Genomic DNA, 26,605 nt, shown 5'->3' with positions numbered 1-26,605 from the left:
CACCTCCCCCTCCAAGAAGGACCCCCCTCCCCAGTTCCCACGCGGGCCCCCCTGCCCCCGCCCGCGGGGCGGACCTCAGCCCCGGGGCAGCCGCGCCCCCCGCTCCGCACCTCGCCGCTCCCCGGGAACCGGCCCGCAACTTTTCGCGGCAAAAGCAGCGCGAGGCGGAAACAAAACCGGATATGCGGTGCGTTCCAAGCGCGCTGCCGCCGCGCGCTCCTATTGGCCCGCCCGCAGCGCGCCGCCGCGGATTGGCCCCGACCGTCCTTTCCCTCCCCGCCCCCTCCCCTTGCGGCCGAGGCCGCCGCAGCCGAGTGCCCCGCCCCCTTTCGGCCGGGCGCAGTTTGGCGCGAAAACTGGGAGAGAAAGGGAGGGGGAAAAGGGGAGGAAAATGGCGGATCGGGCGGGACTATTGTAGGCGGCGCGGCGGGGGGGAGAGGGTGAGACCATTGCTGCCGGGGGGGAGAGAGCGCGTGGGCTGCCTAGAGGCGAGCCTAGCGGGGCGGGCCCGGCCCCTCCGTGACATGCGTCAAACAGCTGCGTTAATGGACACAAATAAAATAAAGTGGCGATTGCGGCAAGGCTGGAGGCCAAGGTGGAGAAAACCCTGGGTTGTCTGGAATTCCTGCCTCCCTAGATGCTGGGTGCTGACAGGCCTTAGCAGGAGGCATTCAGCTGAGGGCTGTGAAAAGGCTGGCAGCTCTGCATCCCGCTTGGCACTCCAGGTGTCTGCCCTGGGGTTCATCTGCCAAGCCCCCGAAACATGGGAGGTGCAGTTTAGTGGGGCTATGGCTGTCTCCGAGGCCCATCAAGTCGGTGGCAGCCTTTCGTGTCCTCGGGCAGCACTGCGATCACCTCTGATGCCCCCAGAGTGGGGATAACAGAGATCTGTGAGGATTAGTTAGTGTTTACACAATGTTTAATCAATGCTAATTTGCCCAGAGAGGTTGTGGAGTCTCCATCCTTGGAGATACTCAAAACCAACTGGACACAGTCCTGGGCAACCTGCTCTAGGTGACCTTGCTTCAGCAGGGGGTTGGACGAGACGGTCTCCAGAGGTCCCTGCCAAGCCCAACTATTCTGCGGTTCTGACGTGATAGGTACCGTAGGCCAGATAAGGAGCGTTGTACTGAGCCACGAGAGACTCCTCGGAGCGTTTCCAGAGCCCTTTCTGCGAAGACTATATGTACCAGATTTGGCTTTGCGATCCTGCCTTGTTGGGGTAGCTGCTTTGGGATGGTACTGCCGGCGAGCTCTGGCATCTCGACAGGGCAATGAGGGCTAGTCCTTAGTTCAGGTGACAGGTCCATGATAGGGACATTTCTGAGGGAAGGGAAGGGAAGGGAAGGGAAGGGAAGAACATGTGCAGATTTGTTCTGGTGCAGCAGGCCAGCAGCCAAAGACAGCTGGATGAATGAAGAAAATAACTTGATTTGGAACATACTGGAAAAGGGAATGGCAGGTGGCTGGACTGTCCGGAGTCCCACAGGGAAGACAGTAACTATGCAGCAAGCCAAATATGCATATACACAGACTGTTGTTTTAGGATATGTTTTCTCTGGAATGCTTTTCTGCTAACTAGTACTGAATTTTTGGGGAAAGCTGACTTGTCATTGGGTAACCATTATGGCTCCTAGAAAGTGTGGTAGTGCACATACTAAATGAAAATCAGAGCTGGGAAGCATAGTGTGTTGCAAGGGAGATTTTAACAGCACGGGATGGAAAATGAAGACCATCTTGTCAGCTGTAGCTATGCTGTAGGGAAGCTGGATATTTTCATAAAGATCATAGATGAGTACAAAGGAAAGTTTTAGTTTTTACCTCTGAAGACTTGCTTTAGGCTCAATCTGGAGTCCTTCTGTGTGTGATGCTACAATGGCTGTGAGATATTCAGAGCATGATACCTCTACTGCTATGAACAGGAAGGGGATGGTGTCAGTTTGAATCCAAGTTTCATAACTTTGAGGTCACCATTATGATCTCTTAGGGCAGCAGAGTGGGGGGCTGATTGTGCTAGAATGCATTTTCTGAGCTCTTTGGCATTTCTTTGCATGTTTGGGAGGTTTATTTATTCAGCATGGTTGAATGAACATAATGATTTAGTTGGGGTGTGTTAGAGAGACTGAATAGGTGGAACTTAAAATAAATTTGAATGAATGAATGAGTTCTTGGATTTGAATAGCTATCAAGCCTAATATCCCTGCTTTTCAAACATTTGACTATCTTTTTTAACAATTAACTTGTTTTCTGTTTTTCCAGGGATTGGTGAATGGGTCCAAATAGAGAAGTATTAAAGGGGATTTTGGAAGAAAAATAGGATAGACAAGAACCTAAGGATAGTGACAGTCCCTCTTTCTCACCATTTATTCTCTGCAGGACCTGCCTTCTGATTCTTGCTCTTTGAGTAGGTTCAGTGCTGGTCATTAACACAGATCAGTAGGAGTATATGTCTTTGGGATTAAGGCCACAGCTAGAACAGGCAGCATCATGAAGACAGGTTGATCACAGAGGCTCTTCAGGTAGAAAGAGGGGAAAGGACTCTGAGCTGAAGGATAATGGCCTTGTCAGTATCTGCTGTGTTACACCAAATTGCAGCCACTCCTTCAGGGACTCCTGCATTAGAAGACCCTCATAAGCAGATAAGGCCTACAGCCATAACAGCAGGTGGCCACAAACCCAGACCTCCAGTTCTGAGTGAGCAAGGGGAAAACAGAAAGCTGTGTACATGGGCCGCTCTAGTGGTGCTACTTATTTGTACTGTCTTTAGCAACTCCTTGTGCGTTGCCAAAATCTGGGAGTAAGCTGGCTTGGTTTGATTGTTACCTAGGTGAGGACATGCTTGATGTCTCTGATTTTGCTGTCTTGTAGGATGAAAAGCTAGTGTGTATTTCATTTGTGAGTAGTGAAAACATGCTTGTTTTTCTGATTCATGGTGACATTCTCAGGCAGTATGATTAATGGCACCTGGCCCTTAGCTGGTACAGGGCAGGGGCAGCTGCCCTTGTTTAGACCAGCCAGGAGTCCAGTCACCTTTTTCTTTTAATAGAATAGCAGCTAGCTCTTATGTACAGCTTCCAGCTCTTAAAGATATTTTGTACAGTCACAGAATTTCATTCAATTTCTAGAAATAGAGAGATCACTGTGAAGCTTAAGAAACCTGACTGAGCTTGTACAAGTTATTGTTAGAACAGAGTGGGAACAGAGTCTGGTTCTGATAACTCCCACTTTTGTCTATTGTCGTGTCTGTGGAGGCAGCAGTTCCAGAAGACATAAAATTGGGAGGCAGAAAGGCACTTCCATTCTCCCTGGATACAGCTCTAACAATAGGAAACACCAGGCCTGAAGACTTTACATTGATGTTTATTATGTATATAAATTATATAACAAGACAAAAGAACAACACTATCTTCAACAACTATGTTCTGCTTTTTAAAAAACAAAAATGATTTGAAAAAGATTTAACCTACTAGTGACATATAAAACAGTCGATAAACCCAGAGGAACCTTGTGGCTCCACAGAAACAGTGATCACAGTATCAGCTAGCAGTATAAAATATTGAGCAAACAGAGCTCCGGGGAACTTTTCATTTCTGAGGTGAGACAAGATGTCAAACGTGCATTTCTGATCTTGCAGGATTTTTACAGGAGCTCTACAAAGCAATGACAATTCCCGGTCATTGCTTTTAGGCCTTTTCTGCCCTTATGTTCTGGTGATAAATTTAGTCTCAGGCATAGCTCACAGCAAGCACAGGAGAGGCTTTGCCTGAACCCCCCTTAGCACTCTCTTTGCTTTCTGGGGAGAGAAGTCTCCTAATGTTAGTGACAGAGCCAAGATCACAGCACCCAGCCAAGGAGAATTTCTCTCAGAAGGACTGAGGAAGATGGATTAGTTCATGGTGAGGGAAGGCATGAAGAGAAGGTGAAGGTCCTATTTGTTCACATGGCAAATAAGCCCACGGCGACTGTTGTGGCTAGGAAGCTGAGTGCAAGGATCCACCGCACAAGGGGAGTAGTGGGAAGCATTTCTGTGCATCTTGTATTTGTCCTCTCTCTTTCTTTCCCAGACACTGGACCTAGATTAAATAGGAAAAAGTTGATGAGACCAGGATGAGGCAAGAGGCTGCCAGTATGCTGTGCTTGCCTTCCACAGTGCTGGAGCAGGCCTTGGTGCAGTTGTTATGGGGAGAAGGAGAGAGCCCAGTGAGGCTGGGGGAAAGAGCGACAGCAGATTCTGCTCTGCCAGGGTAGGTGAGGAAGGGAAGCAGCAGACTTGACCTGGACATCACAAGCAGAGGGGCTGTGAGCCCTTGTATTTGATTACTGGCATCTTCCTTTGTCTCCTTACTGGTTTATAAATACCCTGCCCAGATCCCGAAGAGACTCATTCAAACCTCTGATGCGTCCAGAAGACAGTTAAATGGTTAAACCAGAATTTTAAAGGCATTTTGTCTCCTAACTCTCAATGATTTAATCAGTTAGGCATTTTATGACTTTAAACAGGTAGTCCTTAACATTCCAGACAAATAATTGTCCTAGAGCAATTTTAGAATGGGACTTTTCATCCAACACTGAGCTTTTTAGAAAATCCTACCTTTATGGGTTTACTGAGAAATGAGCAGCAAAGATTCACAGAGAAGTTCTGCTGCCCTGACTGAAGAAGTTGCTCTAAGCTTCACTGTTCAGATGTGCACAAAACAAGGAGATTTTGCATTCTTTGCCTTGGGAAACTAGTTCAGCCCAGTATGCAATGAAAAATCTGTCTTTTAGTTTCAGAATGTGTAGGTCATAAGAGCTTTCGTATTCAAACCACATCTTATAAGAGAAACCACTTTCCTCCATAGACATCTGAGCCCTATCCAAACTCAGTCACAAGTCTGACTCCATCAAAAGGGATCACTTTGCCAGCAGCAGCTGGACTGACTTTGCAGAAAGGGCCCTTTGCACAGGATCTGTGCCTTTACCAGTAGATGGAGCCTTTTCAGTGTTGCAAAATTGAACTGGAGCCTGTACAGCTCCACTTCTGAGCTGGTTACATTTCACTGCACATTCACATTTCCTGCTGATTTTAAACCTAGCACATTTTCATTGCTTTCAGGAAGTATTTTCAGTAAATACTTCTGGAAGGCATGAAAATGGCCACAGGAAGATTTAGTCCAAAAGGACAGGCTCTTGGATAAGGTTGCATGTCTAGAAGAACCTTCTGTCAGCATCACAGCATCACAGCTAACATGCTAGGCCCAAAATTGCAGCTTTTCCTTTGTGAATTCAAGGCCAGGTTCCCCTTTGGTTGAAACTTATATGGCTAATGAAGCTTACACTTGTTAAAACCTGAGAGGGAGAGAGGGTAGTCTTTTCCTGTAAAGCTTTCCCATGGGCACTATTCATGGAGAACCCACATGTGTCATCCCTGCTCTGCCATGTCTGGAAGCAGCTTCACACACATGAGGGCCCCTTCTTGATGACTGCTGGTGAAGAGATGAGGCAAGTACCTCACACTTATTTCTCAGTGGCTTGCACAAGCAAGAACACAGGAAGGGAGGAAAAGAAAACCACAAGGGGCAATTTTAAACAACTGCTTTTAGAAATCTCTTACCATGTTCATATGATCTGTTAGCATTCCTTGCGCGAAGCTCTGCCTTCAACTGCACAGGGTGACCATTTTCCTGGTCCTTAGACACCAGCTCCTGCAGTGCTTCAAACACCTGAAAAGAATGAACACTGTCTCATTATGTGGGCTTCTTTCCTCTTTCACTGGACCCCTTGCCCCTGCCCCAGGCACTTCAGGAACTAGAGGAAGTCACAAGTCTTCAAACCAGTTGTGCCCTTCCTGGTACTGCTGCTCTTTCTGCACAGAACATAATCTACCTGTGGGGTCAAGAGAGTGTCTTTCAAATTCCTTGTTCACTTTACAGGTTCTCTCTGAAGCTTCCAGCTCAAGAGAAGGCCCATCTTCTGATAGGAAGGAAAGCAAGTTATATGTGTATCTAGTCAGGATTCAAAGAGGAGCTATAGAGCTTTACTGCAGAGGTGGGGCAGGTAGATGGTGATCCCTGCTCCCAGATTAAAGCCTCATTTATATCTGAACAATAGCAGAAGAAAGAGTCTGAATTCGAACCCTAGGGAAGGGAGAAGGATCTTTCAGAAACTGGTTGTTCATTAGGCTCCCAGGTAAGACGAGTGGAGCTGTCTAGCTCTGACTAGCTTGCCCTAACCCACAGCTTCCTTTGAGCTCCATAGCAGAAATACCAGCTTTGCCTTTCCCCAGTAGCTGTTATCTTGTTTGAGAGAGGGTGTGGGCAGACAGGGCTGGCCAGTTGTTACTCACTTGTATATTTAGCAGGAATGCTTTCTTGGCTTCCTCCAAGACTCTTTTCTTAGTGGCAAGATCCATCTCGAGGGCATTCATGCGGGAGCGATAGAGCTGTTTGAACTTGGTGGCATTAGATACTCCATCGAAGGTGAAGAAAGCCAGCCCTTCTCCAGTGCTGGGCAGCTGCAGGGCCTTTTGGGCAATTTTCTTTAGCACCTGCCCCCCAGACAGGTCTCCCAAGTACCGAGTGTAGGCATGGGCCACCAGGAGCTCTGGACGGTTCTTGCCTATGTAATGGAGCCTCTCTACGTATTTCTGAGTAGCCTCAGGACATGGGATCTCTTCCCTCCAATTGCTGCCATAGAGGTACTCCAAGTCTTTCTCCAAGGCAGCTTTCCGGTGCAGCTCCGCCGGAAAATAAACAGGGGCATAAACTGGGTTGTCCTTGTTACATTCAATCTCTTCCTCCAGAGCAGAGTAGATGAAATACAGGGAGGCAGTAACCAGCTGAAATAGAAGGGAGGGTATGAGATACAGGTGCATCTGTCTGTCCTCCAGCTTTTGGGACAAATCCCACTAATAAAAAAAGTTACTCATACACATACCCAGTATGAATCATGCACATATGTTATGTTGTTGTAGGTTTCCCATATGGAAAACAGAGTTGGAAGGGACAGTGAGACACCTTCTGGCCCTTCCTCTTGAGGCATCCTCAGGTGAGACCTAAGCCATTCCCAACAGATGTTGGTCTTACCTGTCCATAAAAGCTGCTGTCTTCGCCTTCAAGTTAAGTTAAGATTCTGGCAGCTTGATATTATAGAAAATGGAGCCCTATTAAATAATGCCTGGTCTATTCTTTTCATTCCTCCCAGTCAACAGAGAGATTATTCCCAAAGGTATGTTTTCTGGTGTAGTGTTCAAATCTGAATGCTTCAAGATGTGCCTTTCCTTTGTGGGGCCCTGTGAGATGATGACACGCCCTGTTTTCTGGTGCAGCCTATTCATCCTGTTGGCAATCCACCATCCTGGGAATTGAGGCACCACTGCTCCCTTCATTCAGATTTCTAAGTAGGGTTGCTTTTTGCTTTCCCTTTGGTTGCCCCAAGGAGATAAGATACAAAGGGGACTGAAAGCACAACTTGCCTCTTAAAGATGCCTTTGTGAAAGATCACTGTGAGGCTGTGTGTTCATTTCTATTTTCAAAGCATTGCTATTGTTGTTTTTCCCAGCTTACACGATACTTTTTTCTATCTGCCAGCCTTTCCATATAGGATAAGGCAATCCAGCTGTATTCTTTCCTTTCCTGGGCATTCTGCTCTTAAAAGCTATATACATATTTACATGTACACCATCTCTTGCTTACACTGAAATTCCTCATCAGCAGCAAAGGGTAAAATGTGAAGGCACTGTAGTACAGGTGAGTGAAGCTTGAAGGGGAAATTGTACTGCTGATAGGGGAGAAAATGGTTTATTCTCCCACAAAGCTATTAGTTCTAGCAGTAAAAGAGCTGCCATTTCAACTTTTCCCCACTGTGTCAGCAAATAGGACTTTGATATACAGACAGGCAGTGACATTGGTTGCAGAAACAGATATTCAAATTTTATGGAGTCATGTTTCAGGGCAGATATATAGGTTTGCCAAGAGGGTAAACAAAAAGAGTTTTTAAACAATAACTTGTTGTCCAGTTTACTGGAAAAGAAACAAAATACAGGAATATTGCCTAACAAATTAAAGGAATTTAATCTGATTGTTGCTTTCAGAGGCAGATAGTAGTTTAGTGAGAAATGTAGCTTTTGAAAATCATCTTACTTTTTAAAACCCAGTGTCACATCTCATTCCCCCTGACTGCCTGTCAGTATTTTCTAAAAAACTGAGCTGTATTCCTGGATCTTAGAGGCTTGACTTTTTAGGTTATTACTAGCCTGTCTCAAAGTTCATTGCCTAGCAAATGCTCCATTTCTAACAGCAGGAAGCTAGCACCTGAGATTAACAGTATGCTTGATTGCATATCATGAATGTGACCTGTCAGAAATAAGTACTTTTTTTCCTACTCCTGTGGATCTGTTTATCAAGGAGCAATTCAACAACAAAGTCATTAAGCCACAGGTCAGATTACTAGCTGTTATTTGCAAACCCATGTGTCACATCCTCTAGCCTCCCAGGAATTTCTAGCTCAGGTGTCTACCTTGTTTTTACACATGGCTTTGTTACGTGACTCAGGTCACATTATCTAGCCAGGTTAGATACAGACTTAGTATCTGCAAATGATTCTGTTATATCTAAGAAAAGCAACAGGCTCCTACACGTTAACAACAGACATGGCTTGCTCAAACTCACTGTGCTTTGAGTAATTGCTCCTGATCTCAGTTCTGGTATAACTCAAGTGATAACTACAACACCGCAAGGTTCAGTGCCAAAAATGATCCCCCATTTCTCATTATTCCGTCATTATTTCTAGCCCTGTAACTGCCTAAAGCATTCTGAAGTATTCTCCATTCTTGTTGGCATTTCAACCATTCATACACTTGCACATAGTTGTATCTCCATTAACTGTCATTGGCCATAATTAACATGCAAGCATTTATAAGGAAAGATAAAAGCAATTACAATCTCTTTGCCTTTTTATCTTGTTTTGGCTTGGCTGCCCATCCAGAAAGACAAAATCCTGCCTCATGTTCTGCAAGAGGAGCCTGTAAAGAATGCTAAAGTTTGATTAAGAGCATGCTTTGCACAGGAGATGCTGATACAAAACAGCTGTGATGCAAAGGGCTTCCTTTGCCCCTCAACCTTTAGTCCCCGCATAGCCTGTCTGATCTACCAGTGTATTCCATGACAAGGAAATCCCATCCCCAAGCAATACTGCTGCAAGTACCTTAAATTCATGGAGCGACACCTGCCCCTTCTGGAAATTTTTCATGAATGGTGTGTTCTCTGCCTGCTCGTGCACCTCCTTGGTGGCTTCCTTCATGAGTTCTGACAGGTCCCGTGACATGCTGGGGAAAAGCAGCGAAAAAAAAAAAAATGTTGGTGCTGTCACTTTCCTCCTGCAAAACAGATCTTAGCTCTCTAGCAAAAAGAGGGAAGCCTGGGAAGGCAGGGAAAGGAGCAGAGCATTCCTGAGAGCCGCAGATGGGAACAGGGGAGTGCTAGCATCCCAAATGCTGTCTGAGGGGAACTAAAAGCGTCATACTCCAGCCAGAGAGGAAAGAAAGAGCATGCTGTTCCCTGCAGAGCAGAAACGGGAACAGCACACCTAAAAGCAAGGGGAAAAATATGATACTCTTTTGGCTGGAAATTTCCCTCTTATTCCTGTCCCACTCTCACCTTTCAGAGCTGTGTGTCTGGGAAGTTTCCATGTTTCTCCTTTTCCTCCTGTGTCCCTGTTGGTTTTTGTTGCCCTTGCTTTCCTCCTTCCCTTCTGCTCCCAGGACACTGTGAAGCGTCTGAGCTGGACTGCCTGGCTCTTGCATCCAGCTTTATACTGGCCAGGTCACGTGAGCAGCCAAACTGCTGACCTCAGTGGGAGTACAAACTACTTGCAACACAACTGCACTTCCCTTACCAGAGTGGCTGTCACCCTCTCCTTGCCTGCTGTCCAGAGGGACCAGACTCAGAGGGCAGAAGGAAGTCACCTGATTCATCTTGACAACTAAGCACAAATAAGAGGATGTTGAACAACTTCTTTTTCAAGATTGCCTGGCTTGGTAACCCTTTCAGCACAGTGCTGATGGCAGGCAGAGCCCAGGTGCTACAAGCAGTGGTCACTGCACTGGGGGCAGCAATGTTGGATAGAGGGGTGGATTTATGGGTTAGTGCCATGGTCAAATGTGATGAGGCAGGGCAGGCAACTTCCTCTCCCTACAGCCTTCTACTCCAATCTGTGTCCCAGCTGCACCCCTACTAGAGAGCTAATACAGCATCTGTCCTAATCTCTGTCAAGACTCAGGTGTAAATGTTTAATTTCCTGTGGCCATGAACATTGTAAGAGAGTCCCTGAGGTAACGTGGTGCTTACTGGCCATAGGATGGGGAGCTCTGCCCTACAGGTTAGGAGCATGCCCACTCCACAGTGGGGAGCACAGCAGGGACCCTGGGCTTTGTACCAGTTGTGAGTATCTAGGTAACCTGGGTGCTGTGGCACAGGCACGCACCAGCTCCAGTCAGCAAGTGGCAGAACTACAGCTGCACAGAGCTGGACCCTGATGAATAAACCCTTCCTCTTCGCATAGAGCCAGCACAGGTTTGCCTGCACCGATGCATAGAGACATCCTCTGCTCCCTTATGAATGGAAACAATAGTGGCTGCTTTGCGTGGCAAATGGCCCCTGCTGTTATCACAGCTGTATGCAGGGCATTTTGGAAGGAGGGCGGCCCATCTCCTAGATACCCAGAAGACTACAGTAGCTGGTATGCATGAAGGACTGAAAAGATGCAATGTAGGATTTAGGGAAAACTCTGAGGAAGTCTGCAGAGACTTTCAAATGTAAGTAATTCCTCTGATTTGGGAAAAGAGATTTAGACACGCTGGTTCTGCCAGTAGCTGGCTCCTCTGCTGTTTTGTCTGTTGAAGTGGTTAATGAGGCAGCCAACGGACGGTGGGGCCCTCGTTTTCCAACTGTGCTGGAAGCAGGATTAGCCAGGGTTGAAGATGCATCAGCCAGCTCTGCTTTGGGAAAGCACGAATTTTGCGTTCAATGCAAATACCAAGGCACTTAAAAAAAGCATTCCCCTGCTAATGCAGAGGTGAGAAACCACTGCTGCAATAACACAGAGCACTACATGAATGAAGTGGTAGTGAGGTAGAGCAGGGGGAAGAGGGGGGAGAACTGTAGTTATCTTTTGTCCGTGTCTTTAGTCCTGGTGAGTCAATCTGTGGCTTTGCTGGTGGGTGCTGTAGTCCAAGCCACCCGTCTCCCTTTCTCCCTGTCACTGCACCTACCCTGATAGTAGCTTGCTGTGGTGCCATAGGTTAGAAAGCTGTCCTGGAGGAAATATGCATCTACGCTTGTTTTTTTTCACTCAGGCAGACATCTGGTTTGCAGTGTGGGGAGCTCAGGAAAGTTTACTCAGCGATTCCACCCTGACTCAGCCAGACTTTTCCGGTCTTGTTTTTTCTTTAAAGCAACAGTACACTCTAGCAAAAACTGTCAAGTTCCTTTCTTTCCCCCTCTCTCCCATGCCATTACACAGAACTTGTTGCTGGCTTGTTTGTTTTTCGGTATGGTAAAATAAGTTTATCAGGATGTCTGAATCTCTTAAGAAGGTGTGACAAAGCCCCAAACACCCTCTCACAGAGGGCTCTGCACAGGAGCCCACGGGAGTGCAGGGCTGCGTGGCCATTCTGTCCTGGAGACACTGATGCCATCTTGCCACAGGGATGGCCTTGAAATGAGCATTTCCCTCTCGCATTGCTCTCTTAAAGCTCACATGCGGTTTTCAGTTCTTTTCAGTGAGTCCTGATCTGACAGGGGAAGCCAGTGCACAAATTGAACCGGTAGTTCCAGTAGAGGAAGGTATACTTGGTCTATATGAGAAGACCACAAGCCCAGGCCCTGCCCCTCCCTTCACTTCTGTTCAGCAGCTCTGTTAATGTGCCCAGTTCCTCTGCAAAGGTTTTCCAGTTGCTCTCAGATCAGTGCTTTTGTGCCCTGCCTGCCTCCCTTCTCCTGAGAGGTTGCATGCTTGGAGGTGCTCTAAAAGATCTGTCCAAAACATCTTCCGTCTCCTTCCTTTTCATCCATGATTGAGGTAGCCAAGATGTGGATGAGGGAAATGGACTGGGGAGGAGAGAGAGCTGCTGTTTAGTCATATCACTGCTAATCCAGGTAGGATACTTCTTCCTGGCAAATGTTCTGGTTTGTAACCACACTGTCCTGGAATATGGAACTGCCAGCTTTCTGCTCTGGGTGCTCCCCAGTGTATCTATCTCCTTGCTGGCTCTTGGGGCTTTACCTTCTCCTGGGCCAGTCATAAGAGATAAGCTCCCTCCTGCAGCTTACCTCCTCAGATGAGTTTTTCCATATGTGCAGGGAAACAAGCTGTGTCCCATAACTGAGTTATACCTTCTGGTTTCTAGCTGATCAGGGTTATTTGATGGAAGGGCAGGGATCAGCTGTGAGACTGGGCCTAGCTCCCCAGAAAAGCCCAACTGCTCTGCAGCCAAGATGGAAGGGGAACTGAAAACGTGCTGTCATCATCTTTGCAGTCACTGGCCTGGGGCATTTCTGGCCTTGTCCATTGCTCTGCAGCGAGGAATTGAATTGCTTCCACTGTGCTGTTGCTATGCAGTGGCGGGAAGGTTAAGGACATGGAAAGTGCCAAAGTTCTTGCAGAGATTTGTGAGTGACCATCTCTTCCTAGAAGACAACTTGGGAAGCTGACATTTAAGAATGATGCACTGGAAAGAAGGTACATATTTTTAACAGAAAGAGCAACTGGCCCCTAGAACAACTCACTCAGGGGTATAGTGTGCCACTCAAAAGGCAGATGCTTGTCCAGATCCAGGTCACTGGTAAATTTTGCTTGTGACCTGTGACCAAGGTCTCAGACCTGTGGTCTCTCCACCGTGCCTGCCAGAAGTCCTGTAATACTTACTGTTCTCCTGTTCTTTCACAAAGCAGCTGTTGGGTAGTGCCAGAGTTATTTGTTGTGAAGGTGATGTGCATGGAAACAAGTGAAATTGCCCAGGATATTTCTAGTAAATATGAATCAGCCCAAGACAAGGTATTTGCAAAAGTCCCTGCTGGGCTTAGAAACCTCTGATTGCATATCCTGGCCACTGAGCAAACGTTTAAGTCAAGAGATTTGTTAGATGAGCAGTTAACGACATTGTAAAGTTAGTGAGGAGTTGGTGGTTTCATCGGGGTAGAGAAGTGGGGGAATTTTTCCTCTTTATAGGCTTAAGAACATATTCTGCTGGTAGATTTTATAGTCAGAAATTTCTAGCTATATAGTCAGTCACAGAACGTGAAATCAACTCCTCTGAACTTGCATGGGAAGCACTCTCTCATGTTTTGGGTCTGGCACACAGCCCCCTGGAGGCTTGGCTAGGAAGAGAAAGCAGTCTGGTACAAACTAGTCTTTCCTGGCAAGAAAGGGTTAAATGGGATCTGTCAGACCATGACACAGCAAAATGCAGCCTCATGGTTTTGAAGGAAAAAGCTGACTCAATACCCAGAACTTGCTGTGTAACAAGGAGGAAAAAAAAGAAGTGATATCTGCTTGAAATTGCTTTCTTTACAAGGGAGTCACTGCCAGGGCATACAGTGATATGCTATGGGTTAATTCATGTTTACCAAAGGAAGATTGCCCAGCCCAGCACTGGCAGAACGGGCTGTGCTCGCTCCCGTCAACATTTAACAATCTAAATCTAGATCAAAGATACAGGTGGAAAAATGGAGGTTGTGAGTACAATGCACTGAAAAATCCCTTAGGGAGTGAATGTACTGTATGATTCCTCTGAACTGGCACTGCTGGTATATTTGGCACTTGTGAAAGAGGAGAGTCCTACAGACGGCACTGCTGCTCTGGGCAAGCCTGGTATATGGAAACCCCGAGGACAGATGCAGTGGGAGACAAAGCTGCAGGTAAATTTCTCAGACATAAATGAACCAACATGACAGAAACAGGAAGCGCAGATTATAATATATGTATTTTATACATGTATAAATATATGCTTACCAAAGTGCATAGGTGTCTCCAGAACCTGACTATGGATATGATGAGAGCTCTGCTGGGCAGGCTGAGAACAGAGCAGTGATGAGAAGGAAAAATAGAGCAAGCACTCTGCCAGGTACAGGTGCTTGCTTTGTGACTAGAGACACAAGGAGCAGGCAGCTCCCTGAGCACAAACACCACCCATAGCAGCTCTACAGGGTATCAGTGTGTTGCGCTGAAATTTTGGAAGAGCACACACAGCGCCCACCAGAGCCTCCATGCTGGTGATGACAGACTCCACTGTCTGCTTAGGCCCTGATCATACGTTTCTGAGCAAAAGGGAGGTGTGGAAGAGAGCAAGCCTAAGACAGAACTAGTAAATTAAAATCCCAGTGGTGCAAATGTTTCAGCTTCTTTTGTGTCAGTGGTACTACCATGTGGAAAGGAGAGTGCAGCCTGACTGTGAGATGGGGGCCAAACTGAAAAGGAGGATTTGAAAATCACACGTACACAACATGAGAACCTTCTAACAAATCTCGCACCTCTTCCAGAGGAGGGGAGGAGGTGGCATTGGAAACCAAGCTCTGGAAGTTCTCAGGGAAACACAGAAACTCTCCCAAGGTTTCCAAACCACCCTCTACTTGGTGTTGTGCCCCTCAGGTAGGGGGGGACATGTGTTCTTTTCTGCTGCGCGGGGCTGCATAGACATCAGGCTGCAGGCAGCTGAGGCTGTTTCTAGAGACTTCTCTGAATCTTTCTGTCCCAAGAAATGGGAGCGGGGCCAAGAGCGGCAGCTGCAACCTCAGCGCAGCGCGGCAGGAAACCGCCCTGCTCATAAACAGCCTCACGTGGGCCCTGCTCTGCCGTGACTCAGCAAAAGAGGCCCCCCCCCCTCCCCCCGGCAGTCCGAAACCTTTGCTCAGCAAAGCGCCCCGGCCTCCCGTGACTCAGCAGAACGTGGAGAGCAGCACATGCTCTGGGAAAGCAAATCAGCATCACTGGGAGCCTGGAGCCTGCGGCTGGCCGGGCACAGGTGCCGTGGTTGGCGTGCTGTGGTCGCGGAGCTCGCACCGCAGATGCACATCCGCTGGGGACATGCAGTGCTGCCACTAACAGGGCTTTGAGGGTCAGCAGAGCTAAATTCAGTGCCTCAGAACTGGCAAGCGATTGTGAAAGGAAGCTAACTGGGAGCACCCTTCCCACAAAACACACCTGGCATAAAACCTAAGAGATATTTTAGTATTTTAGAGTAAATATTTAAAATGAAAAAAAAAATCCTTCAGCCCATGACTTCACTGCCTTCCCTCCCTTTTTACCACTCTGACGTGTACCAGCTGCTCAGAACCAGCAAATTCATAATTTGGAGTTTTCTGCACAAAAACAGCGGTGGGAACAAGAACAAGAACAAGAACAAGAACAAGAACTGCCTGCTTGTCTCTCCTAGATAGACAGGCCCCGTCCCATTTCTTTTGGGTAGAAAGACTTGGAGAAGGCTCTAGAAGACTCTGTGGAAGCTCAGAGGGGTTAGCACTAATATTATTTATATTAGTGTCAAAGGGCCCCAGGGACAGCAGGGTCCCTTGAAAGCATTGGTCCCCAACTGGTTGTTAAGCACTGTGTTGACATGCCAGTTAATGAATTTTTCTGAGTTAATAAGCATGGATTCAGCTGTGTACTATTAGAGCAGGTTGGTGAGGGACTGAACTGGCAGCAGGTGGATCCCTGGCTACAGGAGAGAGGAGCCAGTGGTTAGGGCTCAGGAGGGGAGAGGAGGCTGCAACAAGGCCACTGGGAGCAGAGTGTGGCTCATAGCAATCATGGCTGCAAAACAAACAGGAGTCAGGATGCTGTGGGCTGCACTGGGGCAAGTTGTGGGCTCTTTCCGCTCCATACAGGGGGAATTGAGGCACAGGAATGCTGCTTTCCAGGAATGCGTTGAGATGGGCTGATGCTAGGTGAGTGCCTAGCATCGCCTTTACTGTCATATAACACTAAAGATGGGAGATCTGGAGTGTGGGAAAGGAAGGAGTTTGCTTCTGAGGCTGGGATTCAGGGCATGATGAATTTAAGTGACTTACTAAAGCCAAACAGGATCTCTGTGGCACAACCTGTTGTATTCTCCCCCACCTTCAACTTTTTGTTCCTTCATTACAAAAAAATCTCTCAAGGGCAGGCAGGCAAGACTGTATTTGCCAGACTGAGTTGTTATTTTTAAGAGCTTTGTTTTGAAAGTATGACACTAAATGCTAATGAGAAGAAATAAGACAAAGAAGTGTTAGCAAGGCAAGAAGTCAGCTATTGAATATGACTGTAAGTAGCGAGCAGCCAGGGAATATGTCAGGAGCATATCTGAATGCCAGTTTCCTTCAAAGGCCTTCATTTAGAGTCAGGGTTCAGCTCAGGAGAACCCCCTACACCGCACTGCTTATGGACCAAAACCACTAGTACAAAAGACAAGGCTGAGCAAGAATATCCTCCTTTTCTCCAACAGCAAGCCTTTTTCACCATGTTCCCTAGTATCCCAGGCATTGGGAAACTGGATGGATCTCTGGTTTGACAGGGTTTGGCCATGTCCCTACACTGGGGCTGTAGGGGGTGAGCTCCCTCTGACCTGCATTTTTTTTCTATTTTAACTGAAATTGTACAAAGGAGATCAGAGAAAGAGGCATCTGTCTCCCACTGAGATCTGCCTGGTACTTTAAGTCCCGTTTTTTAGCCAAGAAGCTAAAAATACCGCTGAAGTGCCTTGCAGCTTTTCTAAACACAGCTTTTCCTACCACTCTGTGCTCAAGGAAGAACCTCTCCTAAAGCCACAGCAAAATTGTGTCCTTGCCTCCCTCCCACATCAAATTCACCTCATGCCTAATCAACATTTTTCTTCAGAGAAAGACCAGAAAAGCACAGTGTCTGGAGAACACCACTTCTGGCTTTTTTCAGCTCAAGGCTGGGGAGTGAATTACTGATCTCAAGATCTACTTCCTGAGAAAATCTCTGCTGAGGAATCTTGTCTCTTTGGGAGGCTTCTCACTAAATCTAAGCGTCATGCTGCAACATCTCCAATCTTGCTCCTTGGGCCAGGGCTGCTTTGCATGAGTTTTTTCAGTTCCCTTTCGTCCTTAAAAGAGGACTGTTGGAAATGTCAGGCTCTTTCTCATGCAGGCTGCAACCACCTCTGGGAAGGGCCTTCATAGAGAAATTCTCCCCATTGGCCCAGTGTCCATGATAAATTTAGCTCATGCCCAGGATTTCACTGCAGAAGTTTTACTCTGCTGCCATTCCTTTTTCTGCAGGAAGGCCAAGGGGCGCACACATCAATACTGGCTCCAACTTCCTTGTTGCAAAACCAAATATCTATGCAGCTGCATAGTGAAGGTGGCACTGGAGAGGGGAGGGCAGGGGAAGAAGGGGCCCTGGGCTCGAAGGCAAAGTTTGGGGTCATAGCAGCAGGAGCTGGCTCAGATGGCAGTGGTGGTCAGAGTATCCTGGCAAGGACCAAAGTCCGTGCGAAGCATATGCTCCCTTGATTAACAAAACAACAGTGAGAGAAAATCTTTAACTGTAACTAGGGTGAACATGGACTCTTACCTGGTCCTTAGCAGCCCAGCCAACAACAATGCATACTAAGGCTGTGGAAGAGGTGGGTCCTCCGTGGGGGTGGAAATGATTTTAGAATCTAGAGGGTGGAAGAAAAAGGGAAGGCAACAGGAGTAGCCCTGCAGAAACACTTCCAGAGGCAACACTGCAGAAAACTTCTCTTAATAAAAGGGAGAGACCCTGTCCCCCCTCACCCATTTCCAGCTCTGTGACTGCTAGTGACCCGGCTGGGAGAGGGAAGTGAATCTGCCTGCTCTTGCAGTCTGAATCAGCTGCAGTTCCCAGCCACCCTCCTATTTACAAGATTTTGCAAGGATGATGGCAAGGATGATAGAAAAGAAGAAGCTTTCGCTTGGAAATCCATGCTCCTAAATCCTTGTTTCCTAGCTCAGATTTCTCTTGTCCTTCATCTAACTAATAGGCTGAAGTGTTGGGACTTGTCCTTCAAGTCCCTTCCTTTGCCAGCCACTGCTGCCACACAGCCCTCAGAGATATATCAACCTGGGATGGGAAGACCCTGTCAGATGTTCCACTGCACTAGGCATATCACAGCAATCCAGCCGGAAGGATCATGATTAACTTTTCCTCCCTAAAAATGAAAACAGTGTTCTGAGCCTGCATAAGCATGCAATTAAATGGCAGATGAAAATTAATGTCAGTAAATATGAAGCGATGCACAGTGGGGAGCCTCTCCTCCTTCCAAACGAGCCTAAATACACATGTGAAATGATAGGCTCTGAGCTAATGCTTACCCTGGAGGCTTGCAAATATCTGGGGCTTGCAATAGAAAGTCCCATAAAAGCAGTTCTGCTCTTCTTCACTCCTGAAAACCTCTGTAGGACTAGAAAAGGCTCAGGAAAGGACAGCAAAGACAAGCAGAGAGGCAGAGCAGCACCACGAGTTGGATAGGACTCTTCTGTTTGGGGAAGTGTTACCTCAGAGGGGATATGACAGACAGGATATTCACAGTCTTTTTCCCCTAAGAGCTGAGGATGATCAGATGAAGCTGGTGGGAGCCAGGCTTAAAACAAACCAAAGGAAGCACTTGTTCACCAGACAGGCAGTGGAGCTGCCAGGCTCTGTGTAGGATGCTTGGGATGCTAGAAGAGCCAGGGGAGAGCAGGCAGGTCAGTGAAAGACAAATCCCCTGAGTGTTACCAAGTGCGTAGACATGCTAACAGAGGCAGCAAACAGATGCAGCAGTTTGCGCAGCAGTTTGCACAGCAGTTAGCGCAGAAGGGCGCAAGAAGGCACCTTCATTTCCAATCCCAGCAGTGTACGCTTCCTCAGGTATGGTCATGACACACCACAGAGCACATTCCCCAGTAGCTGTTGGAGTCGCTGCATCAGCTGTGTCAGAGGCTTGGACCCAGACCGACCCTCTGACAGTAGATGCAGCTCTACAGGTCTCAGGCTGCAGGGAGTGCTTGGGGCCTCTCCGTGAGGCCTGGGCTGACAGTCAGCTCTCCTGCAGAAGGTATGGTGCCTATATGCAGGTTCAATGAGTGTATACATGACCTGAAGTGGTCACCGTGTGCGTCTGTATCAGGCTAATGGTTGCAGTGTAATACCTAGAAGGAGGGAAGAATTTGGGGGTTTTGTTTCCTTTGATTGCATAGCCTGGTAAGCAGGTCACTGCAAAGCAGGTTTTCCTTTCCAATTTGCAGAGCTCATGCTATGAGTGTGCAAGTGACTGCAGCCCTCTGGTGGTCAAAAACAAGTAAGTTTCATTATTAAAAAAAAAACAACAACGCCACAACTGAACATTAGAAAACACTTTAAAAAAGGAAAAAGCATTTAAAGAAATTATTTATAATACTGTCACTTTATTTTTTCATTGCCATAAAGTAGCTGTTGCCAATGCAAAATATCTGACCTCTGCTTAAAACAATCCCTTGCAGACTTGGCAGGTTTTTTAAGCTCCTCTTCAAAAGAAATCTCTCAAAATTATTTAAGATATTACTGATATAATCTATAACAAGTATGACAATATTTATATGGGCTTGGAAAGATTCTCCCCTCATTTATCATGCTATTCAGTCAGTTGAAAAAAGAACTATAATCTTTCTAAGATAAATCTTTGCATTGACTGGTCAAAAGTTAAATGAGTCACAATGTGCAGATCACTATACAACTGGGAGGAGACATGTTAGCCCAGAAAGCTATGAGCAGGACTCTGAATTTTCACTTGTTGGTCACCACTTCAAACTGGCTCTAGTCTGGCAGTGACCAAAAACTATTCCCACCTGTTAGCCCCCTGACAAAGGTAGTAGCAAGCAAATTCCTCTACCTTCAGGTCTTCCTCAGGAAAATTTCACTCCTGTGCTTTGCATGCCAGCTCTCTTGTTGGCTGTTTCAGGAGGGAAAAAACAAGGAACTAACAGGGTGGAGAAGAGGCCCTTACCCTGAGGTGGGCTCAGCATACTGCAGAGGCAGCAGGAAGGAGCTTGTTCTCCATATGCTCTGGGTATGAATTTGGAGATGGCGTCACAGGGTGGCCAGCTGATGCTTGTGTTTTGGGGCCAACCTTTTCCTTATTAGATAGGCAAGCAGGTCCTTTCCTGGGCTCAGCTTCACTCTTCAATCCTTCAGGGGCTCCTCAAGGTAAGAATGGAGTTGAGAAGTATGGACCTTAGTCATCACTTGCCTTTCCCAGGGCCACAACCTATGTGTTTCTCCCTTTACCCTGAGATTTTGGGCTGTTTGCATGCCACTGGCTGTCCTGTGGAGTGAGAGTTTAGTTGAGTGCCTGCTATTCTTGTTTTGCTTTCAGGGAAAGACATAGGCAATACACCCAGAGAGTCAAAGGCACCAAGAGCTCTAAGCATCCACTGTGGCATGTTGCAGCATTCAAAACATGGTCAGCCCTTATCATATGAATAGACTGGTATCCTTCACAAATGCTGACTGTGCACTAAAAGCCTGCCCTTGCCTGTGGAACAGGGGAGCACAAACCCAGGGGCCAGCGAGAGGATTTTGGCATCAGGCCCTCTTCTCTGGATGGCATTCTGGTGATACAAGTGCAAAACCCATTAGCCTGGACTCCATAATTCTTCTGCCCTTGCTTCCTCTCTTGCGGGCAGCTGTTACTCTGGAAGGAAAGCTCAGTGTGCTGCCCTCTTGTCTTTTCCCATTGCTCTCTGTTCTTTGACCAAAACTTGCAAGACGGAAGCTGCAGAGGCTGTGAGACCCTAATGTCTCAGTGCAGAGTTCTGTTTCTCAGGAAGTACTTACCCTTGTTCTGCATTTGTAGCAGTAGAAGTAGAAGTTTAAGTAACCTCTGCTGCTCAATTGGTTTACAGTGAAATATCCCCTGAGGGGCTTTAACTTCCTATGTTATGAGTGTCTCTATTAGCCAGACTCACAGAACACAGCCCTTGGTTGCAAGCTCTGCTCTCACAGCAGATTTTCAATTTGTATCTGGGTAGGGGGGGCAGCTGTGCCACAGAGAATTTGTGGATACCTATCGATATTGATCCCTATCAATAGGTATGGAAATTGACAGGCATCAATGCCTGTTCATATTGAGAGATATCACTGTTGATAGGCATCAATGTCTACCGATAACAAAATCTGCCCAAGACCAAAAGCTATAGATGCCTTTCAGGATTCTCTTCGGGAACCTGCTTGGAAGAATCCCATGGGCTAGGGCCCTAGAAGGAAGAGGACTCCAGGACAGCTGGTTGATAGTCAAGGATCACCTCCTCCAAGCTCAAGAACGGTCCATCCCAACAAGCAGGAAGTCTGGGAAAGGAGGCAGGAGACCTGCATGAATGAACAGGGAGCTCCTGTCAAAACTCAAACAGAAGAAGGAAGTGTGCGGGAGGTGGAAGCAGGGACAGATAACCGGGGAGGAATACAGGGATCTTGTCTGAATATGCAGGGATGGGGCCAGGAAGGCTAGGAAGGAAGACCTGGGAGTCCTGGTGGACAAGAAGTTGACTGTGAGCCAGCAATGTGCCCTTGTGGCAAAGAAGGCTGATGGCATCCTGGGCTGCATTAGGAAGAGCATTGCCAGCAGGTTGAGGGAGGTGATCCTTCTCCTCTACTCAGCCCTGCTGAGGCCATACCTTGTGTACTGTGTCCAGTTCTGGGCTCCCCAGTACAAGAGAGACTATGGAGCTACTGGAACAAGTCCAGCAAAGGGCTACTAAGATGATTAAGGGACTGGAGCATCTCTCTCATGAGGAAAGGCTGAGAGAACTGGGACTATTTTGCAGAGAGAAGAGAAGAMGCAAGGGAGGATCTTATCAATATGTATAAATATCTGAAGGAAGAGTGTAAAGAAGATGGAGCCAGACTCTTTTCAATGGTGTCCAGTGACAGGACAAGAAGCAATGGGTACAAACTGAAACCCAGGGAGTTCCATCTGATTATGAGCAAAAAAACCCTATTGTACTGTGAGGGTGACTGAGCGCTGGAACAGATTGCCCAGAGAGGCTGTGAAGTCTCCATCCTTGGAGATGTTCAGAAGCTATCTGGATAGGGTCCTGGGCAACGTGCTCTAGGTGACCCTGCTTGAGCAGGGGGATTGGGCTAGATGATCTCTAGAGGTCCCTTCCAGCCTCAACCATTCTGTGATTCTGGAATTCTATGATCTTGAGAGGTATCCAAAGATTTTGGTCTCAGGCTGATTTTGCTTTTGGTAGGTATAGATGCCTATTGATATTGATTGTTCTTGATATTAAGAGGCCTCGAAGAGTATCAATTTCCATATGTATTGACACGGATTGATATCGATAGGTCGTGTTAACTATCGATCCCCATTGATATCGATCCCTATCAATAGGCCTGGCTACTGCTCCATCTTGAGAGGCATGCATAGCTTTCGGTCAGTGGCCGATGTTGCTCTTGGTAGGCACTGACGACTGTCAACATTGACCATTCTCAAGATGAAGGGGCCTTCATGAGTATTGATTTCCACACGTATCGCTAGGGAACAACATCCATCAATGTCAATGCCTATCATTACCCAGCGATACCTCTGCATCTCAGCAAGCATCGGTCATGATCAATTTCTATACCTATCGATGGGCATTGATATCACTCTGTGTTGATACTTACTGAGAACTATCAATAGCCATCCTTGCTGATAGCCATCAATACCTCTCCATCTCAGCAGACCTCTTGTGCCTTTGGTCTCAGACCGTTCTCAATATCGAGAGACCTCGATGACTATGGAATTCAATATGTATCGCTATAGATATCAGTCCTTACTGATAGGCATCATTACCTCTCAATCTCAACCGGCATCTCTAGCTTTCTCTCTTGGACCACTACTGCTCTTGGTAGGTGTGGATGACTATTGACATCAGTACCTCTCTATATGGACAGGCATGGATATCCTTCGATTTCCATACCTATCGATAAGGATTGATATTGATAGGTATCAGTAACTATTTGTACCTATTGATATTGATCCAAATCAGCAGGCATCCATACCTCTTGATCTCGACAGGCCTCTCTAGTTTTTGCTCTTGGACTGATTCTGCTTTTGGTAGGCACCGTTGACTATCAACATTGACCATTCTCCATATTGAGAAGCCTCGGGGAGTACCTTTTTCCATACATATTGCTAGAGAACCACATCTATTGACATCCATGCCTATTGATACCCATCGATCCCTCTTGATCTCGACAGACATCAATGCCTATCAATTTCTAAACCTATCAAAAGGGATTAATAGCAATAGGTATCGATAGTTATAGCTGGTATCTCTAGCTTTCTCACTAGGATGGATTTTACTATTGGTAGGCACTGATGACTATCAACATTGACCGTTCCCTATATTGAGAGGCATTGAGGAGTACTGATTTCCATACATATTCCAGGAAATTATATCTATAGATATTGATCCTTATCGACAGGAATCATTACTTCTCGATTTTGAGAGGCATCTCTAGCTTTCAGTCTCAGACTGATTTTGCTCTCAGTAGGCATTGATGACTATCGACACTGATACCTCTTGATATCAACAGGGATGGATACCTTTCAATTTGCATACCTGTTGACAGGGATCGATATCTCTCGATCTCAACAGGAATCTCTAGCTTTTGCTCTTGGACTCATTTTGCTCTCGGTATGTACTGATGACTATCAACATTGATGGTCATTGACCGTTCTCAATACCAAGAGGCCTTGAGGAGTACCAATTTCTGTACGTATCGCTAGGAAACAATAACTATTGATATCAGACCTTATGGACAGGCATCATTACCTCTAAATCTCGAGAAGCACCTCCAGCTTTCACTCTTGAAGCGGCAAGGCATCAACAACTTTCGAGATTGATATGTCTCAATATCGACAGGCATGGATGCCCTTCAATTTCCATACCTATTGATGGAATCAAAAGGGATAAATGTAAAAACCTATTGATCCCTATTGATAGGCATCAATACCTCTCAATCTCGAGAGGCATCCAAAGCTTTTGGTCTCAGGCCGATGATGCTCTCGGTAGGCATTGACACCTAATGACATCAATACTTCTCCATACTGACAAGGCATGTGTGCCCTTCAACTTCTATACGTATCAATAGGGATTGATATCAATAGGTATTGATACCTATGGATATCGATCCTTACCAATACCCATCGAGACCTCTTGATCTCATCTGGCGACTCTAGGTTTCACACTCAGAGCGATTTTGTGTTTGGTGGGCGTTGACGCCCATCAACACTGATATCTCTCGATATCGATAGGCATGGATGCCCTTCAATTTCCATATCCATCCCTATCCATAGGTATGGAATTTGAAAGGAGTTGATGCCACTCAGTATTGAGAGATATCAATGTCAATATTATTCAAAGCTTCCCAAGAGTAAAATGGGCCCGAAGTGGAAAGCTATACATGTCTGTCGAGATTGAGAGATATCGTTGCCTATTGACAGGGACCAATATCAACAGAGATTGACAGTTATTGATACAAATTGATATCGGTTCCTATTGATAGGTATGGAACTCAACAGGCATCAATGACCCTCAATATCAAAACGTATCAATGTTGATATCGTTCAATGCTAACTGATAGACAGTCGGCCCTAGACCAAAAGATAAACTTTCCTCTCAAGATCGAGAGGTGTTGATGCCTATCAATAGGAATCAATCTATATTGATATCAAGCCCTATTAATAGACGTCAATACCTCTCCCATACGATAGGTATGGAATTAGACAGGCCCTAACAATACTTATTGCAATACATAGTCATCAAGTCCACTCAACTTCGAGAACGGTCAATATTGACAGTCATTGGTGCCTACCAAGAGCAACATCAGCCACCAACTGAAAGCTATGCATGTCTCTCAAGATCGAGCGGTAGCCAGACCTATCAGTAGGGAACAATATTGATGGGGATAGATCGTTTGATGCCTGCCAAGAACAACATCATCCTGAGACCAAAGAAAATAGATGCCTGTGGAGATTGAGAGGTATCACTGACTATTGTGTTGGATAGATATCAATGGGGATGGATAGTCATCGATCCCCATCGATATTGATCCTTATCGATAGGTATGGAATGTGATGGGCATGGGTGCCCCTGCATAGTGAGAGGTATTGGTGTCGATATCGTTCGATACCTACTGATAGCAAAATCGGCCTGAAACCCCAAAATGGAGATGCCTGTTGAGATCGGGTGGTATTGAAGCCTATGGACAGGGATCGATGTGGACAGATATCATTCCCTAATGCTACGTGCTGTAATCCATAGTCATGGAGGCCTCTCAATATTGGGAATGGTCAATGTTGATAGTCATGGGTGCCTCCTGAGGGCAGATGGTTCGTGTGAGGAGTTTCTTGTCTGGGCCACACATGGGGGTCTTCGGCTCAGCACTGGCCCAGCAAACCTTTACCATTAGCATTTGGGTTAGGATTAGGGTTAGGGCTGGGAGAAAGAGAAAGCCTAGAGGCGCCATTGTCGTGGGTATGGAAAGGGGCTGCCAGAGGAAAGTGTGCGCTGCCCAGAGATGGTTCCTGTGAGGAGTTTCTCATCTGGGCCACACATAGGGGTCTTTGTGGCAGTATTGCCCTGAAAAACGGTATAGCATTAGCGTTAGGGTTAGGGTTGTGCAAAAGAGAAAGGCTAGAGGCACTGTTAAAGCAGTACATATAGAATTTGGTGTAAGTGGTGATGAATTATTGTTCCACAAATCCCTGCAAGTCTCCACCAGTGGGAATTAATCTCTCTCTAAAGATTAACTGTGTCTTCAGAGCAGTAATAATGAACATCCTGAACTGAGTGCCACAGGAAAACGGGACTTGACAGATACACAAAAAGCCATAAATGTAAGAGCTGTGCTAAGCTGCCTGTGTATTGTTATGGATAGCAGACATTCAAAATATTTCCTGATGAAGAGGTATTCACAATGCCACCATAGATTTACTATACCTTCTTTAATGTTTCTCAGTGCTTGACTGGATTTCCATATGTTATCCTTTGCCTTACTGGCATATGGTGCAATGAAATATAACAACTTCTACACAAAGCTGTATGCCTAGCATTCATTAATCAGCTGAAGGATCATTTGCAGTCTCCTCAGTGTGAGTAGCCCTGTCAGTTTCTGTGATCATCTAATCTGCCTTTTATTCTATTTAAATTGGCTGCATATAGATATTACATACTGACACTCTTTCTTCCCATTTATATTTTGAGTGGTTCCTTGGAAATATTTAATTCTCAAAGGCACAGTTTTGCTCTGTTTTTTCATTGTTGTTGGCTGTTGCTGGTGGTGGTGGGTTTAGTTGTTAGAACCTACTCCTTTTGATCTTGGTTCTTCACAACTTGTATTTTGAAGTCACTAAGTTAACAGTGTGTTATACTATTTTAGGCTTTTAGTATTCTCCCGTGCTGACATTTCAGAATTTTAGTGAGAGATTCATGATTTTTATCATTTTTAACATAAACTTGTCATTCAAGAAAAGAATGAGATTTCAAGTAAATGAAATGACTGATCAAATGGGACCGTGCATGTGTTTCATTTTGTGTATTTTCCTTACTCGACAACTTGTTCAGGCCAGCTATGTAAACTTTCACTACAAAATTCATCC

At 46.3% G+C, this 26,605-nt stretch overlaps 2 protein-coding genes and 1 long non-coding RNA gene across 7 annotated transcripts in view; 1 reads left to right on the top strand and 2 right to left on the bottom strand.

Annotated features, from left to right (window-relative positions):
* The window catches only part of MCM5 (minichromosome maintenance complex component 5), a 13,982-nt gene extending 13,763 nt beyond the window's left edge, over nucleotides 1-219 (bottom strand). Inside the window, exon 1 of one of the 2 annotated variants that reach the window (XM_026076926.1) lies at nucleotides 111-219. The gene's annotated coding sequence lies outside the window, so the exon portion shown is untranslated. Of the gene's footprint in view, nucleotides 1-74 lie in introns of both variants that reach the window. The other variant, XM_026076928.1, reaches the window with a different exon arrangement.
* A 3,125-nt stretch (nucleotides 220-3,344) lies between these two features.
* Nucleotides 3,345-9,818, bottom strand: HMOX1 (heme oxygenase 1). The gene is made up of 5 exons (XM_026076938.1): nucleotides 9,636-9,818; nucleotides 9,184-9,304; nucleotides 6,326-6,817; nucleotides 5,594-5,702; nucleotides 3,345-4,073 (listed from the first exon to the last, which is right to left on the bottom strand). The coding sequence occupies exons 1-5, from the start codon at nucleotides 9,779-9,781 to the stop codon at nucleotides 3,937-3,939; spliced, it is 1,005 nt and encodes a 334-aa protein (XP_025932723.1). The 5' UTR covers nucleotides 9,782-9,818; the 3' UTR covers nucleotides 3,345-3,936.
* A 102-nt stretch (nucleotides 9,819-9,920) lies between these two features.
* LOC112971474 overlaps nucleotides 9,921-26,605 on the top strand; it is a 31,508-nt gene continuing 14,823 nt past the window's right edge. For 2 of the 4 annotated variants that reach the window (XR_003255364.1, XR_003255363.1), the window contains exons 1-2: nucleotides 13,256-13,895; nucleotides 19,227-19,279. This is a non-coding gene — a long non-coding RNA (uncharacterized LOC112971474). Of the gene's footprint in view, nucleotides 12,718-13,255; nucleotides 13,896-19,226; nucleotides 19,280-26,605 lie in introns of those variants that run through there. The other 2 variants (XR_003255365.1, XR_003255366.1) reach the window with 2 other exon arrangements.

Source organism: Apteryx rowi, unplaced genomic scaffold, assembly GCF_003343035.1.
Source record: "Apteryx rowi isolate R43461 unplaced genomic scaffold, aptRow1 scaffold_443, whole genome shotgun sequence".
In the NCBI taxonomy this organism is placed as follows: domain Eukaryota; kingdom Metazoa; phylum Chordata; class Aves; order Apterygiformes; family Apterygidae; genus Apteryx; species Apteryx rowi.
Note: the sequence above shows the minus strand (reverse complement) of the source record. Positions and strands in the feature narration are given on the sequence as shown.

Bases quoted from the DNA above. Each gene is read 5' to 3' on its own strand.
- HMOX1 (XM_026076938.1), bottom strand. From the start codon at position 9,781: ATGCAAGAGCCAGGCAGTCCAGCTCAGACGCTTCACAGTGTCCTGGGA. The intron at 9,305-9,635 runs GTGAGAGTGGGA...GCTTTTCCCCAG, and splicing joins CAGACACACAGCTCTGAAAG to CATGTCACGGGACCTGTCAG. The intron at 6,818-9,183 runs GTACTTGCAGCA...CTTCTATTTCAG, and splicing joins TGTCGCTCCATGAATTTAAG to CTGGTTACTGCCTCCCTGTA.